Here is a 19,987-nt window from a genome sequence, read left to right as displayed (position 1 = left end):
TGTATTATGTTTGACGTTTGAAACCGCTGCCGTGTCATCGTCGTGCCACTGCCAAGCCAAATTCATTTGAGTTCGGCGCGGCAATAGCACAGCGTTTGGAACAGGCCTTTAAAATGACGACGAAGGAAACAAGGATGTTATAAAAAAAAAAGGAGTTTAACTTTAATATAAGTGCAGTTCCTGAGTACGATTCCAATCAACAGGAACACCAAAGCGAGGTGCAGTAAACAACCCACTTAATTTTCATTTGTTACGGTAAGTGCTGGATGGTTTGAAATTTCTGAAAGGCAATGGGTAGTTCATCATCGAGTGCACACGTCCTTCACGTTTCACATTTCACGTCTTTGCGTGGAATAGCAAGGCACCAAAATGTACAGAATAAGTATGGAGAAGAGTATTTTTTTTCCGGTATATTGTTCCATTCTTGTCAACGTCATCCTTGCAAATGTTAGTTCCTTATTCATTTTCCTGTTGCATTAGATGCGCAAGCCTTCCTTCTTTCTGGCGCGTGATTTCAACACGTTCACCTTTCTGCTCACGAAAAAGTGAACTTCTGGGTGGGTCTTTAAAAATTCAGCCAAAAAATGCGAGAAAATCTCCTGTTCCCCTCTTTTTCAAAGCGAGTCGAAATGAAAATGAGTTTGTATTTTCATGGACTTTAACTTTCCTATCTAAATAGATACGCAGGAAGACTCCTTTTGAAACGGAAGCGAATACTCGTAAATAAACTATCAGCTACATGAAGGAGAGCTTTATTTTCTTTCTCGACAGCCTGCTTGAAAAAGAAATTGCGAGCTCATTCCTGAGTACGATTCCAATCAACAGGAACACCAAACAACCCACTTAATTGTCATTTGTTGCATTGACCTTGGTTCCCGCGTATCCACGCTATAAACCCGGAAGAGTGACACGTGAGAATGTTACACTTCTCTCATAAGGTGCGTGAAGTTAAGGGGATCAGAGTCATTCCATTTTTGTCCACAACTTTAACTTCCAAAGTAGCTTACAAAATAACAGCCCTTCGGATTTTATATTTTAAAGGGAGATGGCAAAATATGTCTTTTCACCTGACACCATCCCGAAGGGGAGAGTGAGGTGCAGATAATAAATGGGATGATCATATATTATTAATAGGAGAAGCTGTTCAGACAATATGCCAGCGAGGGATGATAAAGAGCTTCATACAACATATAAAACTAACCTTGACCTGAATCTAATCTTTATTTAGGATTGATTTAGAGTTAATTTGACGTGAAATTTAAGTGTTCCCTGCGAACCTATTTGCCCCATCAAGCAGGTATGCTCCACCTTCCTTGCATTTGGTGAAGACATGAAGTTAACCAGTAAAGAGGAAGTTTAACAAATAACCGCCAAAACCAACCCCAATCTTACCTTGAAACTTCTCTTGTCTGAATTTACAGTGCGACACGCCTTACCGTGGCCACCCAACAAAGTTTTTTACAAATTGTCTGCCAATCAGGATGAGTGAATTTCATTGACAGTCACACCTCCTTGCAAAGTTCGTACAGTTGTAAGTTGAAAACCGTTGCATGGGTTGTTGAATTGACGTATTTACACTTAATTGTCAAATGTTGTTGGATGGCCACGGTAAGGCGCGTTGCACTGTAAGCTTAATTAATGTTCTTGATCTTAATTAAACTATCGATGTCTCACATTGCTTATGTGGTAACATCCAAACCCAAAGTGGATACCTGAATATATGTGCATTTGAGACAGCATGTCAATGATACATGCCATTAATCTTACACATTCTGTTTGAGTCTCGTGCCTTTGGACAGAAAATATAGATCTTATGCACGCAAGCCAGTTTCTTATGCCTAGCTGACAAAAATACGAGTTGAGCTCTCATAAACCCATTAACTTAAAATTCAGTATTTAATTTTGATGAAAGTGACCACTGGACATTCCTCTTAACCCGTTGACCTCTGGGACTGAGACTTACAGGTAGCAGATTTTACCATGTTTAACGCCAGTCTGAGATGATTTTACTCGTCATCTTGGGGTGTCCTACGGCGCTTGAGCTCCCCTCCATTAGGAGGGGGCATTCTAGGGCACCTGAGGAATGAATGAGTTTAAGGGAAACAAAGCTATGTGTAACTTTTATATATAAGGTAATATTAGTTACGGTGCAACATGCCTTACCGTGGCCACCCAACAAACTTCCACATTTGACAATTACTTTTAAAATAAATACTCAACAACCCATGCAATGGTGTTCAACTTACAACTGTGCGATCTTTGCAAAGAGGCGTGATGGTCAATCAAATTTACACATCCTGATTGGTGGCCAGGGTAAGGCGTGTCGCACTGTAATTGAAGAAGCTGCAAGAAGCCAAACCACAATCTGTAATATTCTTTGTTATTACACAGAGTGGTGGCTTTAGAGGAAGCGATGGTTCCCCAGGAGTTGAAGCTTATTACAGTCGTGCCATGGTTGAAGATCCTTGGAAAGAACTGGAAGAAAAATACAAAGAAAAGGAAGAACAATCCAGCTGATGTTTCAAAAGACTGTATATTTTCTGTATATTTTTATTCGCCATGTTCTAAACCAAGCAGGAAGCTGTCACACGAGCATTAAAAGTGTTAGAACTCAATGGGCCATTTTTGTTTTCTCTTGTGGTTGTGATGGATATCAACATGGAGTGGAGTTATAGTCTGGAGAGTATTTTCAAATATGATTTTTTCCATGTATTAACCTCCACTGTGGGCTAGTCCAGCTTTAAGAACAGGATTATCATTGGTCTATTAAGAGGAAAACTACTTAAGAGGGCATCCAAGTGTTCATCAGATCCTGAATGTAGATGGTGATTCGCATAAGGAGAAGAGGTTTTTCAAAATTGTTCAAGGTCAAGAGCTCATTGTGGTCTAAAACTATTCTCCAACTGCCCAAGTCTCTTGTAAATCTCAGATTTTCAGAAGAGTGTAATGTCCTTTTATTTGAATCAAGAACAGGCAAACATAGCAATAATTTTTACACTCATGCTGGGATACAATTTAGGGTGGCAGGCCTAATTTTTTTGTTTCATTAATTTTGCACTTGTTTCAAAAATCAATAGTGGCACTTTTGTAGAAAATGTAGATAAAGTAACATTCTTTGAATAAAGTTTTGTGTTGAAATCATAACCCATTGACTCCTGGGGGTAAGAATTAAAAGATTTTACTCTGTCTAACGCCAGACGATTTTAATCGTCAACTGGGGATGTCCTGGGGTGCCTGTGCAGTCAATGGGTTAATCAGTCAAAAACTGTACCCTCCATTAAGCCATTCGCTCTTGTCACATGGCGGCTATATTGTCCCGGGAGACCAAAAAAGCTTTGTCTTACCACGCCAAGCCTCATCCCCATGGTTTCCACCGTGAGGCTTGGCATGGTAAAACAAAGCTTTTTTGGTCTCCCAGGACAATATGGCCGCCGTGTGACAAGGGCAAATTGACTCCTGGAAGTGGGACTTAACAGATTTTACTCTGTCTAACGCCAGACAATTTTACTTGTCAACTGGGGACATCCTGAGGAAACAGAGGAGTCAATTGGTTAATAAGTCAAAAACTGTCCCCTTTAACGTTACTAACTTACCCGTTTCAGCACTTGGACTCCTTCAATTTGACCACTCTCCGTTTTGCTGTTACCGGTATGTTTTCTCATCGATCAGTAGTCCATTCACAAGATTTCACCAATCTGACCACATTGCTGAAGGAAAGGCCACACCACAACACCCGGAAGTCCGTGCCCTACTCTTTTTGAACAGTGTATGGGATCTTTAACGTCCCGCAGAGTTTATGAACATTGAAGGGTTGTGAGACAGGCCCTATGGTTTATAGTCCTTGTCTGAGAAAACTTGAAAGTCTAACCATTTGCTGATGTAATTACAAAGGCAGCACTTTCTCTTCAGTTATTTGAAGACCCTCATGAACGTTGGTCCAGATGGAGTCGAACTCATAACCTCCCGCATGGCAACCCAATGCTCAACCAATTGAGTCACTAGTATGCAGTTATTGGAAGTGGGTAGCAAATGCTTAGACTTACATAGTAAAAGGACATATCCTGTTGGATATCAAAATTGGGCATGAATCGAATTACTTGCACTTTTGGGCATAAGTGAACAAAAGACAACGAAAATACCAGCGGGAAGGTCTAATAGAGAAAAGAAAGCTTATAAACTCACAATACATCCTCAAAAGCAAGAATGTGTATCTTTTGAAACTTGATGTATGGAATGACTGGAGTGGAAACTCACGAAAAAGGCACACCACAAAGGACAAGAGCAGGGATAGATAACATTTCAACTCCGAAGCAAACATGGATTGTGTAGGAAACAAACAACAACTGCTTTTTCTCATGCTCAGCCTCCGGCCTGAAGGTCGTGGGTTCAATTCCCACCCTGGTCAGAGTTTTTCTCTGTCCTTGTGTGGGCCCATTTCCAGGCAGTAGAGCTAACGCTCACATGGTTCATGTGGGATAGAAACTCTCTAGCACTACACATTACACTCTATTCAGTTAACTCTGTTTAAAATATAAGTGCTACACGGCCAACGTTTGTATAAACATAACCTTTCCTTGTACTTGTACATGTTCATTGCCGTGACTTTAACATTGTCAGTTCCCACGGCCTGCTCCCGTCTGACCTTGTAGCTCAGTCGGTAGAGCGGCGGAGATCTAACCCGAAGGTCGTGTGTTCAATTCCCACCCTGGTCAGAGTTTTTCTCTGTCCTTGTGTGGGCCCATTTCCATTAGTAGGGCTAACGCTCACATGGTTCATATGGGATAGAAACTCTCTAGCACTACACACTACACTCTATTCAGTTAACTCCAGTGGCTTAGTCGACCAGATAGATTCTTCTATTAAAACAGTGAGAGTTGGAAGAAATGATACAAGCTGACGTTTGATCTGATGTGCTGTATATAAATCCTAACCATACACGCATAAACCATATCACAATTTAGGGGGGGGGGGGGGGATCTAGGATTTTTCTTAGAAGAAGGTGCACCACCAAGAAATGACTCAACTGATGGGTGTTTTTTATTTTTGCAGAATGCTACTTATTTTAGAAAGCTGCAGGTCATCTCCGCTCCCCCTGTGCCCTCTCCTAGATCTTCCCCTAGAGAGAACTGCAAAATGAGGACCTTGATCAAAAAAACAAAAAAACCAAATTGTTTTTTATTTATAATATCTACCATGAGGTAAAAGAAAGTTATTAAAGTTTCTTGTTTAGAAGAAATGAATTTACCTTTTCAACCTTTTTTTTTTTGCTTATATTGTGGGAAGTGTATAGTTTTGTGTATGAATTTACCCCATTGCAAATGATGAAATTTCGGTTTCAATGTGAAAATGAAATGCTGATTTCAATTGGTTGTCACGCGATAACGGCGGAAGTGGAATCGCCAAAAAATAACGTCCGGTATGATGAACTACTTTTGGTGCGCTACAAGCGGAAGCCGTTACCTCTTCCGGTAGATAACAATTACGTAATCGGAAGAGAATAGCTTCAATTTATAGCCAATCAGGTTTGAGCCCTGCAAATCTCTTGGGGGTACCCCGCAGATAGATAATGAAACTCGTGGCGCATTGCTTCCTCTCACCCTCGAGAATTTCGTTGTAGGTGTTGTATTCGTTTAAAGGTAACTGAACGGTTTTTAGCGTTCTTTTAGCTTTAGCTACGCTAAAAGCCGCCAAAAAAATTCGTAAAACTTAGAAAAAGTCGAAAAAAACTTTAAAATCAGAGAAAATAGTCAAAAAAATCAGAAAATTATTCCAAAAAATTACACAAGAAACCAACAACTCACACGGAACTGTCGTCGGAAGAACGAAGTGAACTTTCAGAAGATTGAAAATGAATCCTGCTCCTGGCGCTCCAAACTATCCTGTTGCGTCTCTCTACGTTGGCGATTTAGCAGCAGATGTTACCGAGGCTATGCTGTTCGAGAAGTTTAGCACAGTTGGCGCTGTTTTATCGATCAGAGTGTGCCGTGATATCGTAACTCGACGTTCGTTGGGTTACGCTTACGTAAACTTTCAGCAACCGGCTGCTGGTAAGTGAAGGCTTATAGAAAATTGTTTTCATGTTCGATTGATTATAAAATTAAATTTCAAGCTCTGAAAGGTGCCTTTTGTTGCTTTCTGTAGCCGAAAGAGCTCTAGACACAATGAATTTTGATCCAATCAAAGGAAGGCCTTGCCGAATCATGTGGTCGCAGCGCGACCCTTCGCTTCGCAAATCCGGCGTGGGTAACATCTTTATCAAGAATCTGGACAAAAGCATCGACAATAAGGCGCTTTACGATACTTTCAGTGCTTTCGGGAATATCCTGTCTTGTAAGATTGCTCAGGCGGAAGACGGAATATCCAAAGGTTATGGTTTTGTCCATTTCGACACCGAAGAAGCCGCCGAGGAGGCTATTGGGAAAGTGAACGGCATGTTGCTGAACGACAAGAAAGTGTAAGTTCAAATTAGTTCGTTACTGTGTCTTCTTAACTTTAGGGAGGGAAGTAACGTTATTTTGATGTCTGTTGGTCTTCTTGTTTGTAACGTGCTAAGAAAATTGAGAAATGCGAAAAGCCAAACGTTGGACTGTTACGCCATCACGGAAGAATAAAAAAATTTTCACGGCATTTCAGCGTTGTCATGCTATTGTGTGGTAAAAATTACATTGAACGTTTTCCAGCAGACTTCATAGCATCTATACCAAGTGAATTTTTTTTTTCCCTCTGTTTGCTACATAAGCATACCCCAATCATTTTGTGAATGTCACATGGCTGTAACTTTCTTGGGCCATAGGGTGTGGCGGTCTTTGCGAAATTCCTTCTTGGGTCAGAGATAACCTGCGAAAATGTGAAAATATATTTTTTTTTACACTGGATTTGCATATAGCTATCAAGTTAGTTCTAAAGCACTCCACTTTGATCATCAAAAAGAAAAATTACAACATGATTGTAAACCAAATGTGAGGATGTAACCACTTGGCTATTTGGTTTATGAATGTTTTATGTCCAAGCTCTTGAAGCGTTTAAGCAACATCTTAGGTCAGTTGGCAGCATCTGGAATTCAATTGAATTCGCATACAGCACCTCCAGTTTGGTTAGGGTGGGGGAGATTTTGCATATAAAGGATGGGGATGCTCCATAATTGTTAATAAAGATATATTTTTTATATTTCTTCATGCGCAACCCTAAAGGAGCTTCAAGGCTGCATATGATGGTGTTTAGCCGAAAACACACTAATGAGACCAAAAGCCGAAATTCACACCTAAGCAAGACAATGAGCATCCTACCCTTTTCCTTCCCCTGGGAGTTTGGCGAGTTAAATCATCTGGGACCGGTTGCTCAAAGCCTGGTTAGCGCTAGCCATAGGTTAAGAGGTATCAAAACCAATTGGTTGCCATGGAATTTAATGCTGGTTAGCGCTAACCATTGGTTAAGAGGTATCAAAACCAATTGGTTTCCATGGTATTTAATGCTGGTTAGCGCTAATTATGCTTCCAGCAACCCTGGCCTGGTCTCTCTTTCAGGTGGGGAAGGGTTGATCATGGAGAAGACCTGGTATTAATTTTGCTTTCATGAGGGATAAGAATTTGTCATTACCCATTATCTGAAAAGGGTTTTTTTTGTTGTAACTTAATCAAAGAGACTCAATTAATTATTTCATTGTATGGTCATCAAAAGTGAAAAATTGAGGCCATCATTCCATGTCTTTGTTCAGTTGGAACTGCCTTTGCTAAAAATGACTCTAAAAGGTCCTATTAAACACAATGTTAACACAGTTCAACGCAACACTAATGTAATGCTATTGTAATGCCAACAAGATTCGACATAACTCAAGACGATGCGAATGCTAGCTTCTTGTTGTTAACAAGTTAAATTGTAAGTCAACCACATTAAAAATAATAGTGATCTATCAGGGTTTGAAATTGTGACCAATTATTACAGTCGCATTCGCCACTGAATTTTTTCCCTTGCGACTAAAATGTCTGGGAAAGTTTCAAATTGACTTGTTTTCACCTTTGCTCTTTCAAAACAAAAAGCTTACCAGTTGCCAGTTTGCTGCTACTTTTGCTAAAATGAATTGAGAAATGTTAAAATTTGTTTCTCATTGTGAATTTTCTTTCAGTCTGAAGAAAGCGTAATTTGGCTGCGATGTTAGGTGCACAACTTTATTCCTTCTATCATTTGCCATTTTCAGTGGTTTCTAACCCACAAGTCTTGTGGGCTCATATTTTGTTTTGATAAACCGCTGACAACACAATGCAGAGCAGTGATTTTGTAACTAAAATTTGTAAAATTGCAACTAAATTTTCCTATTTTGTCGCAAAATTGACTGGGTTTTTTCATTAATTTCAAGCCCTGTAGACCATTAATTTATGCATCCTTTGGAGGCAGTACAACATGGATAAACTGAAATAAATGAATTACCTAATGATTTTATCGTTTTGAAAATTCTCTTTTGTGTAGGTTTGCTACCAAATGGATGTCCCGTAGAGAACGGCTGGAGAAGCTTGGTAACCTACCCAAAAAGTTCACCAATGTTTATGTCAAGAACTTTGGAGAAGACATGGATGAAGAAAGATTCAAAGAACTGGCTGACAAGTTTGGAAAGGTTTTGAGTCTGAAGGTGGTAGTTGGTGATTCTGGGCGTTCAAAAGGGTTTGGTTTTGTCTCCTATGAATCGCCTGAAGAGGCTCAACAGGTAGGTTGTAGTTAAAAATTAGAGTCATTGTCCTTCAACCACTCTCCATTACTTCATGAAACTGGGAATAGCTCTAGGCAAGTGACTTACCACAGCCTATGGCTATTGAAGAGATAAAGCTTGTTTAGGTGGTGAGAATGTAGAGGTCCTGATGTTAGTGAGCCCTGTGTTGACTTTCATCGGATCCTTTGAATTGCATTTGGTTATTGTCAGCTTCTAGAATTTGTTTTAGTATCATATTTCTGGGAATAACCAGTGTTAAATTAAGTGTAAGACATTTTGATTTGAATGAGAAAAGAAAAATGTCATTCAAAATGTACAAGCAATGCTGAAAAGAGAACATGCCAAACAAAGTAGAGGTGAAGGCTGCTGCCTAACGGCGCCTTATTTGCGAGCGCAGGTGACCAAATTTCTGAATGTGTATCCCAAATGCGCGCCTAACTTATCACAAAGGGATTCATCTTCACTTTCCTGTAAATTTGATCCCAGCTGGAGATTAAACATTGGAAAAAGCGATGTGGTTGGAGAGAACGGCAGCTACGCAAATTCCACAAACAAACGACTCTTAAACTTGTGACCACTTGTAAACGTGTTCAATATTGCTAAGGGTTTTCATTGCGTTTACCTCCTGATAGTGCACAGAGACTGGGTCGCAATGTGATTCTCAAATATGGAAAACCGACATGGTGTATTGCTATGTTCATACATTTCCTCTGTTTTTTATGTTAAGCATATGAAGGCAGTTAAATTCGTGCCAGTTAACTTGCAGAAAGTTATGCGACAAAGGATAATAAACATCAAGACCTAAAATGGGTTTCAGCTCATAGCAGAGTATTATGCATTTACAATTTGTGTCAATCAAGTTGATTTTTTGCGTGAGAAGTTTGGGGTCTCGGCTTATAGCTGAGATGGGCTTGTAGCCGAATAAGTACAGTAAGTGGTAGAAGGGGTATGATCTTGCATGCCAATCGGGGTGGCATGACCTGAGGAGACTCGAAATGATTACCATGAGGATGATCAGTGTTTACAAAGAAACTTATTTTATCTTTGTAGGCAGTGGATGAGCTGTGTGGCAAGGAGTGGAATGGCCAAAAGTTGTATGCGGCCAGGGCTCAAAAGAAGGCTGAAAGACAGATGGATCTCAAGTCCCAGTTTGAGAAAAAAAAGATTGAGCGCATCAATCGTTACCAAGGTGTTAACTTGTATGTCAAGAACTTGGATGATACCATTGATGATGCCCGTTTGCGAGAGGAGTTCAGTGCATATGGTACCATCACCAGTGCAAAAGTCATGATGGATGATAAGGACAACTCTAAAGGTAAATTCAGAGTGCTTAAAGGGAAAGTACAGTCTTGAAAAAGTTTCTCTGAATCAAAAGTTCTTTACCTGTATTGTCATACTTGACCGCTCAATTGGACTAAGTCCTCCTTGGTAAAACAGACAATATAGCAGTCAGGCTTTTACGTTTGAGGAATCCATCCATGTTTTATTTTTGCGGGCCAACTTTTCTTTAAGGGCGCGTTCGATTGACCCTATTCCGGAAAAGCAAAAGCCTTGCTCCGTGTATTGAGGGACATGTGAAAGTTTCATCGGCTTATTTTAAATGAAACGCTTCCGCGTGTGAAAGCAAACAACAAATATGTTTGCTGAAGCATCAAAGATGGCTGTCACTGAAGGAAGAAAGTGAAAAAGGTATGCGTGTCGAATGTTTCTTTGTCGCATGTTCAAGGTTTTTGTCTTGTTTAATTTGCTCTGGCTGATTTTTGCCGCCTAGTTTAATTGACTAGAAAATCTGGAAGTATTTAGTGACTTGAGCTTCTGTTGCACTTGTGGCCTACATGGCCTACTACTTATTGAAACACAAGACCGTTAACCATAGTTCATCATACGTTTGAATTTCTCGAAGCAGAAAGGTCACACAAATGAGAAAGTGATCGGGGATCGAAGAACTTGGCAAGGTCGAACACGTTTGTTGACTATTGCTATGTCATAACACGTCATATCTAAGATGGCGCTCTCCAAGTCACGAAAGAGGCAACTTCAAAGTGCTCTTGTCACATTTTAACAGGGAACTGGACAAAATAGCAATTATTTTCAAATTCCTGGGGAAACGTTTTCGTAATTTAGAGAAACTTTTTCTAGACCGTAGTTTCCCTTTAAGCAAATTTGATTGCTTGTTAAAAGTTTCATGTGCCACTAGGCAAGAAATCAGTTGTCACCATTTGGATTAAAATAGTCCTTTGAAGGGCTCTGAGGTAAAAATTGTAAAGCTCAAACAACATTCTGTAAGGAATTAATTAGCAATCCAACTGAAAATTTTTGTGCAAGAGCTTGGAGACGCAGCTCGCCGTGGGCAAGAAGTTCTAAATTATTATTTTATCAAATCGAAAGCTCAATCATCCTACCTCCCTAGAAGCATTAGAAGATTCAGATTTTCCTTAGAGCTCGCAGTTCATTCTTGCTCTAGGTTTTATAACAAGTGGGGACTCTTCTCTCAACATATGAAGCTGATAATTTATGACAAAAATGTTTTTGTGCCTAAAGGCAACACTTTATTGAACAATGATATTCAGCAAGTCCTCACGTACAAGCTTTAATTTAACGCAAGAGGTAAATCCATTGGATCTCAGTGGTCATAGGCCTGTTTATAATGTTCAGGATCTAACTGGTCTTTGAATTCTTTCATCCAGGAACAGAGTTCACTTTCTGAAACACTACGCACCTCTGCCATGATTGTACATGTATGCTTTCAGCCCGATATCGTGCGCTGCGCCCTTTCGCAATTCAGTCCTCAATATTGCAAGTCAAGGGTGATTAGCACTGCCAATTATTATTATTAACCTTAGTATCAAATACATTGTACTTTCAAAGTTTGCTGTGAACTTGGTTGCCAAGTTCATACCGACTTTCGGAGCGAAGTTGCCAAAGGTCATCAAGTTGCAAATTTCATTGGCCTTTTGACAATGAACTTGTCAACTACCCGCCCCAGTTTCCGAGTTGGCAACCAAGCTCGGAAACAGAGCAGCCAGTGTTTCTTGTAATAAAGGGTATTTTTGTAAGGTTGTCATTGAGATTGTAACATCAGGATGAAGACACAGAAAGGTTTTTTTTATTCACACAAACTTATGCTGTTGATAGATAAAACTTGTTTAGCGTCTTACATATTCATTTCTTTTCATATTTTAGGGTTTGGGTTTGTATGCTTCTCTTCCCCTGAAGAAGCCACTAAAGCAGTCACTGAGATGAATGGGAGGATTTTGGTATCCAAGCCACTATATGTTGCCCTAGCGCAGCGCAAAGAGGAACGTAAAGCACAGCTTGCTGCGCAACACATGCAGCGCATAGCTGGCTTAAGGATGCAGCAGGTATTGATTCTAGCATATTAGCAGGAAGAGGGTACAAAAACAGATCTCCTGTGTGCACTGAACTTGCAATTTTTGCAGCAATGTAATTAACTTTAGTGCCTGCATTTGGTAGTAAAAGCTTGTTAGTCGTACATGACTGATCTTTAGGTTGACATTGAGTATAGCCTTACTGTTTTGACATCCTCATTGTCAAAATTTAGTCCTCAGGACTGCTTTCATTAATGTTTGTTTTTTATTTATTTATTTTAATTAGACATACATGTACTGTTCCCAATTCGGTTTACATATTCATTTAAATTTTGGCTGGAAAGGCTTATGAGCATTAAGTGAACAAACTTATTTTTTGGCCACTGTTATGAAAAAGGTCTTTCCGGGTTTCAACAGAAACCCATAAGGGTTGAAACGTGTAACATGCGTTCACAGCTTCCGAATATTCAGTGCGAACTGATTGGTTGAATGTTTCAGTGCTAAGTACCATATTTGGAAACCCCTCGCTCTTGTTGTTCCAAATATGGTACTTAGCAAATTGAATATTCAGAAGCTTGTTTCCCAGCACACAAGGGGCCGTTACACGTTTCAATCCTTATGGGTTTCTGGTTTCAAGTATAAAAGTAGGGAGGAGAAGAAATTATGTCTCTGACTTTAATTAATGCGTTGTTTTATATGACGATGGTCACATACAAGGGTTGCATTCCTGTCAACCTGGAAACCACTAACACCTGTGCAAAATTCGCTCACGATATTAATTTTTACAGTGTGTCTTGGGTATTAAAAATACTCTGTGCATCCTGAAAACTGTTTAGGTCTGATTTTGCTTTGACAATGATATATTAACGTTTTTCTTTAATTATGGTAAAAACTAAAATGTTCAAAAGTTGCAAAGTGCATTATGTTGCTTTCTTAGAAATTATTTCATTAATTTTGCTTGGGCAGCTCACAAGTCATTGAATTTGTGGCCTAATGAAGTTAACCTCAGTGTACCACAACAGACACATCGTGCACAGGTTACGTTGAAAAAATCTCAACACTTGCAAGTATCACTGGGATTTCGGTCAAAACGTAGCCATTACAAAGACTCCTAAATATTAGTTCATGAAACAAAAAGCATAGTGAATAGACAATAACAAAAAATGATATACCAGAACCTTTGATACCCAAGTTGTGTCCTACACTGGTTTGAAGTGGAATAAGGGGTTCCAAAAACTTGCAGACTCTGCTGAATTCATCTGAATTCATCTGCCTGAATTCATCTCCCTTGTCAAATGCCTTTTCAACAGTGAAAGGTCTGAATATTTTTCCACATTTTTATAGGCAGCTGGCCAACCAGTGGGACAGGTATTTCCTCAAGCTGGAGCATTCTACATGCAGCCATTGGCTCAGGTAAGCCTTTTTTGGTTATCTTGCATAGCGATATGTTGCAAAAAATGAAAACTTGAGAATGGATTTTGTGAACTTAAGCCTTACTTACTAGACTAAGCTTGTTAACTCGCTGTTTTGCCTGGCAAGGATGGAACTGATTGTGTTTTTATTTTATTTTATTTTTCGAAATTCTTGCGCCTCGTTTTGAAAATGTGCTAAAAAATTTACTGTGGATTACAGCCAACACTCGTAATTTTTTTTTTTTTACAGTATTGTTATCAAATGGTCATTTAGTTACACACTTTTGTACTGTGTAAGAGGGCTTCATGGTCTCTTATGAGTACACTTGAGTGTTTTTGGATAAAGTTTTGCTTCTTTGACCGTGGATGTGTTAAAATTATATCTAACTTCTTATACAGGCTGGGCAGCGTCCTTTCTTCACACCTCAAATGCAGCAGGTCCGCCCACGCTGGCAGCCAGTGCAACAGCAACAGGTTCGCCCTTCGGGAATGCAAGGTATGCCTGGAGCTGGAGTTCCTCGTGCGAGGGGCATTCGTCAAGTTCCTCCCAGAGGTGTTCCTGGACAGCAGCCACAGCCTGGCGGACCTGGAGGACCAAGCCAGCGCCTGGCAGGCATGGGACAACCGACTCAGGTGCGAGGAGGTCCAGGATTGCAGGGCCAGAGGCCTGCCTTTAAGTTTGGACAGAATGTGCGCAACCCGCCGCAGGGGCATCCTGGAGCTGTTGCAATGCAGCCACAAGAACCGGTTCAACAAACCATCCACATACCTGTAAGTGCGGTGTATTAGATCTGTCTCCTCAGCAAAGCAGATGATTGAGACATTACTATCGATCTCAGACGTCCGTGGACAAGGGCTTTTTTTAGTCCACTTCACGGTTGATTTCATTCTGCGGACAAGGCCTTTCCTGGGTTACCGGTAATAGCTTCGGCCGGTTTTACTCGCCGTCAACATCGTTTCGCGTTTTTCTCTTTGGGGAGATGAACAGAAAATAGCGTCACGAGTTCAGTATTTTCGAACCCGCTGAGCCACAAAAAATGTTATCACGTGATTAGAATTTTTTAACCGCTGGCTGAAATCAACGGTACGTCTGAGATCGATAGTATGTCAAAGGAATAAGGCTATTTCTGGTTTTATTTGGCTACAAGTTAATTGACAATAGGGTGAACAGTGTTGAATAACATTTGAATAACAATTTATTGTCTCTGGTTGATTCTGTAGAATCTCAGTTTAGGGGCTGTGAAAGTAAGGTCTTCTCAAATTATTTTGGTTGTAGTTTACCCGTATAGGAGATTTCAGTGTTTATTTAACTTGTGTCTAGTGACAGTTAAGATAAGAGGTTATGACAGATCAGAGGCTTACCTAACTACATCATTTGTCTCCTTTTTTAGGGACAAGAGCCTCTTAACCCCAGCATGTTGGCTGCTGCCTCGCCTCAAGAACAGAAACAGATCATAGGTGAACGCCTCTACCCCTTGATCCAATCCACTCACCCCGACCAAGCTGGCAAAATAACTGGAATGCTGTTGGAGATCGATAATGCCGAGCTGTTGCACATGCTGGAGTCACGTGAAGCCCTGGCTGCAAAGACCCAAGAAGCCGTGTCGGTATTGCGCGCGCACAGCGCCAGGGAGAAGAGCGCAGAGATCAAGAATTGAAGTTAACCTTCGTGAGCTTTTAGTTCACTTTCACCGGACAAGACTTGAAAAAACACGTTGTTATTTTGATTTTTTTGAACTTGGATTTGACGATTTAATTTGAGTTTGACCATGATACAATAAATTTGATTTCGTCGATGAATTTTGATCGTTTTTCTGAGAGGGGCGATAATCTGAAGCAGGATACCTCGGAAAAAAGGTGACGTAAATAATTATTGTCAAAAAATCTAGCCGAAATTACATAAAAAGAAAAATTAACTAAGGCCTGTTCCAAACGTCGTGCTGCTGCCGTGCCGAACTCAAGTGAAATTGTCCTTTCGATTTAAGCACGGCAGTAGCACGCCGTTTGAAACCATTAAGCGCGGCACGGCTGACTTAGGTTCGGCACGACTACTTAGCACGGCAGGACTTGCCGTACCGCACGGCAGTAGCACGACTTGGTTTCAAACGGCGTGCTATTGTTGCGCCGAACTCAATTCATAAATTAATTTAATGTATTTTGCATCATTTGCATACTATAACGCTGGATGGATGGTTTGTTTTGTCTTTTGAATTTGGCGCGACTGTATTAGGTTCGAGGTTTGAAACCGCTGCAGTGCCATCGTCGTGCCACTGCCAAGCCAAATTCATTTGAGTTCGGCACGGCAGTAGCACGACGTTTGGAACAGGCCTAAAATGACGACGAAGGAAACAAGGACGTAATAAAAAAAAAATTTTAACGTTAATATAAGTGCTGTTAATCATTCGATTAATTGAGATCGATTGTCATCGATTCGATCGTTCAGGCTCTATAGGCGTGGGACGGAATATCCAAAGGTTATGGTTTTGTCCATTTCGACACCGAAGAAGCCGCCGAGCATGCTATTCGGAAAGTGAACGGCATGTTGCTGAACGAAAACGTCGAAAAAATGTTTAGAAGCGGAGAAAATAGCCAAAAAAAATCCGAAAATTATTCCAAAAAATTCTCAAAGAAATCAAACATTACTTATCAGTGACTTTCCATCTGCCGTATGTTCGGGGTCCCTGTTTTATGTATGCCGACGATACCTCGATATTCTGTATTGGACAATCTCCTGAACATGCATAAACGTTAATCTTATGCCTAAGGTTAGCTTTTAATGTTTAGGATACTTTCTGTAGTGGCCGGTAAAACAATGACCTGTGACCTGTAGAAAAGTACCAGCCGTATGTGGTAAGGGTGGCAACGAGTATCACGACGATGTGATTAACATCAAGAACACAGATATTCATATGGTGCCTGTTTTAGGAGCCTTTTGTGTACTTTTTAGTCTTGTCATTGGTACTAAAGTACTAACCCATATGCCCAGTAAACTACCCTTACCAATGGCGTGTATTACTAACAACGTACCCAAAGATAAGCGGTACCGGTGGCTAACTTTTGGCCTATTAATCGCCATTCGATCGCATGACCCGAAGATTAACCGTACTAACGTGATTACGTACTAAGCGTACGAACAACCGTTGGACAATCGCCCCAACAATCGGAATCATGAGCATATTAGTACTAGCAACTGAATATTCTCAAACTCAACCTATATACAGCCCGTTAATACAACCACTTTTTTGCGGCCCGAACAAAAGCCCACTCATTTTGTTATCTGAAAACCCCGTTAATCCGACCACCCCGTTGTTACGACCAACGACCACTCTTAATAAAATTACGCTGTTAATACGACCAGTCAAAATGCTTGGTGGGGTTGCTGAATGAAAACAAACCCACTCTGACAAACAATTACCAATTATTGGATGAGGTTGAGCATGTTAGCGATAATTATCAAGGTTAAAGTTTTTGTTATCTGCCGAAGCCGAAGCATGAGGCGGATAACACAAACTGAGGCCTTGATAATTATCGCTAACATGAGAAAACCGAATTCAATAATTGTTTTATTATTCATATTCCTGAGCTGAGTTCTACCATGACAAAACTGATCAAACTGCTGGTTAGTGTGTTAGGTGACGTCACTTCTGCATGCATAAAACTATTGTCTGTAGGTATGACGTCAATTCTACATATATAAAATCTATTGTTTGTAGGTATGACGTAAGAGAAACAGCAAGCAAGATTTAGCTGCGTCCTTATAGCCAATCAAAATCGAGCTGGTGACACCAATGTATAATAATAACGGATTAATATAATATTGAATGTTTTTTAGCCAAAGGTATTAGTGGTTAGCATGACATCCGGTAAATTGTAGTGTTCATTAAAAAGGATGCATTTTTTTAATACAGTACTACAAAAGATCTGATAGACTTAACTTTGCAGCACGTTGAGGCTCTCAAAGTTATTTTGCCTCCTTGTTTCTGCTGCCTTCCACTGTGGCTTTTCTCTTCAAGTCCACTTCCTGTTCTTTTCTCACAGATGGTTATTTGAAATGTCTAATAATTTGTTAAGCATATCAACGTTCCATGGCTGTCCAGCAAACTTCTAAACGCATGGGATTTCCATCCCGTATCCTCCCTCACGATTAACGGCTTTCCTAACAACTTAAACTTGTGCTTTTGCTTCCATTACTCGGTTTCGTTTACTGTTACATTGTTCAGTTGCATTGAATTGCCGTTGTAAGGTTGCAAAAAGGTTGATTTTTAGCGGGTTAAAGGTATACATGTACTGTAGTAGAATGTAGTTTAAAAGCATTTTGCATCATAATTTGACCCTACCCCGTTAATACGACCAAATTTCCATGGCCCGAAGGTGGTCGTATTAACGGGGTTCCCCACTAAGCATGCAACAGAGGACAATCTTCCTGTCGGTGTACGTTGGATCAGTGGCTTGATCTGATCGGCGTAATTACAAGTTGAGAAACTAAATATTTTGAGCAAGAGCCGATACAACGTAGATTTGATTTTAGTAGTGTACTGTTCTCTCCTTTGCACATTTGTACCTGATCAACTTCCACGCAGTTAATTTCGATTTTTTCTAGGAGGTGATGCGAACTGTGAAATAACTACCGCAAATTCTGCCCACGTCTTTTTCATCGCAATTGTCCACCACCATCGCATGTGGTCAAAGGTGGCCGCCATTTTCGAAGTCACGCGATTATTTTAAATATAATGCAAACCATCGCGTGATCTCAGCAGCCTGCGCGGCAGGCCGTAGAAGGGGAGGGAAAGGGTCAAAAGGAGCGCGGGAGAGTCGGACGCCCGCCACCCCGGCTATGATCTCAGTTGTTGGAACTAACTTCGCTGCTGGGGCCCGATGGCCCGAGTTCGGGGCGCGATCGTTCCGCTATGAATTATACGGGATTCTTATCAAGCGTTTAATCTACTATCCCTGGGGTATGCACATTCGTGAAATGCGTGGCATCCCCCTTTGCTCTCGCCCCAATTTTCGCGCGGCCAAAACATTGAAATTTGCACGGAAACGCTTCAACCTCGTCCCCAGGGTCTTCTCCTCTGCGATTTTCAAAATGGCGGCTCGTCTGGAGAAGACCCTGGCCAACGCTGAACTAACGCCTTTGTTGATTAGCCCATTCATACGAACACGCTGATTGGTTTAAATACATTCTAAAGAAATATGGCGGACGTAGCGAGTGTTTACACGAAAAAGAAAGGGCTTTAGGAGGTTGAATTGCAATTCAGTGCAAGCGATGTTGAATCAGACTGCCATTAACGATTCGAAAGGTGAATTTTTTCCGTTATATTTTAATTTAAAAGATGTAACCTATACCATAGAAGTAGAAATAAGCGCGGGAAAATATACATAACGAGCATGTAAACTTAGATCTGCCAACAGCTGGCGAGCTGCAGCTCATCACATGTGGTCTTATGTGCTGTTTTTGTTGTTCTGTATTCATGTGCAATTAGTTTTTCCGCGCACGGAAACAAAGAAGAGTTTGAAGCGTTTTTTATGTTCGAATTTCAAATCTAAAAAGGAGCTTTTGCTCGTTATAGAGCACTGTTCTAATATACGGAAAATCGCTTCTATTTTCTTGGACACGTATTCCTTAAATATAGGCCCTCTGCCTGTATTAGGTTTAGGCTAACTTCAAATCTTTTCAAATGCACTATTTTTTCTAATAATAATATTGTTTTGGTGGCCGAGGCTGAATTGAATATTTCTATTTTCTGCCGAGTTTAGGTTGAAAATATTCTTGTGAATATTCTTAGATTTTACCATATGGTATTTATGTTGTCAAATGATTGTATTTGCTGTCTGGATGGTGTAATGTTAGAGCCAGCCTATAGGTATTAAATACATATTATTTGATACAATGCACATGACTTCTTGCAGAAATGTTATTAGTATCAAACTTACTGCCAGTGCTATGTTTGAGATTCAAATGTAAAATAAGTTTTCTGTATTTAACTCAGTGTTTCTGCCAGACTGCACCATTGTGGGAATCCTGCATTCCATTTAGAGAAGGCCCCCAGAGAAATGCAGAAAGGGCCAATTTAGCCCTTTACTTTTACAAGGCTGCATGCAGGCTTAACCCAGGTATACTATTCTAATAACCATCCCAAGGCTCAAAATTGCGACCGATATGGTCGCCAATGAACTAACAATGTACAATGCGACTAACATTTGTTTCTTGGCGACCAAAAATTCTAGTTTAGTTGCCATAATCGCGACTTCCTTTCGCTACGTTGAGGACACCTTATGATCTTCTAGTAAGCCATAATTATTGAAAGATCTTTGCTTCTTTAAAACACTTAACATAAGAAAAGAAGTCAATCCATCCTTTTGCTTTGCTGTGTCTCCCTATAATGCATTACAAACCCTTGGTCATTGACTTTGTCTTGTGTGCCTTTGTATTGTTCTTGACCCAGGTCCTTCATGCCAGACCTCTGGCGACTAATTTTTTAGGCCCAACTATTATCTATTGGCCCCTTTCCTAAGAAATTTGCCCCTGAAACAAGTCTTCAGGG

General features: G+C 40.4%; 1 protein-coding gene across 1 annotated transcript; it reads left to right on the top strand.

Annotated features, from left to right (window-relative positions):
* The first annotated feature begins 5,569 nt into the window (after nucleotides 1–5,569).
* On the top strand, nucleotides 5,570–15,242 carry LOC138003403 (polyadenylate-binding protein 1A-like). Its single transcript, XM_068849454.1, has 8 exons — nucleotides 5,570–6,047; nucleotides 6,142–6,454; nucleotides 8,464–8,698; nucleotides 9,752–10,016; nucleotides 11,885–12,063; nucleotides 13,375–13,443; nucleotides 13,842–14,213; nucleotides 14,834–15,242. The coding sequence occupies exons 1-8, from the start codon at nucleotides 5,849–5,851 to the stop codon at nucleotides 15,098–15,100; spliced, it is 1,899 nt and encodes a 632-aa protein (XP_068705555.1). The 5' UTR covers nucleotides 5,570–5,848; the 3' UTR covers nucleotides 15,101–15,242.
* The last annotated feature ends 4,745 nt before the right edge of the window (nucleotides 15,243–19,987 follow it).

This window comes from Montipora foliosa, chromosome 5 (assembly GCF_036669935.1).
Source record: "Montipora foliosa isolate CH-2021 chromosome 5, ASM3666993v2, whole genome shotgun sequence".
In the NCBI taxonomy this organism is placed as follows: domain Eukaryota; kingdom Metazoa; phylum Cnidaria; class Anthozoa; order Scleractinia; family Acroporidae; genus Montipora; species Montipora foliosa.
Note: the sequence above shows the minus strand (reverse complement) of the source record. Positions and strands in the feature narration are given on the sequence as shown.

What these genes read in the sequence shown, in the direction of transcription:
- LOC138003403 (XM_068849454.1), top strand. Translation starts at nt 5,849, where the DNA reads ATGAATCCTGCTCCTGGCGCTCCAAACTATCCTGTTGCGTCTCTCTAC. An exon ending in CTTTCAGCAACCGGCTGCTG is followed by an intron (nt 6,048 to 6,141) that starts GTAAGTGAAGGC and finishes TGCTTTCTGTAG; the next exon opens with CCGAAAGAGCTCTAGACACA. An exon ending in TGATAAGGACAACTCTAAAG is followed by an intron (nt 10,017 to 11,884) that starts GTAAATTCAGAG and finishes TTCATATTTTAG; the next exon opens with GGTTTGGGTTTGTATGCTTC.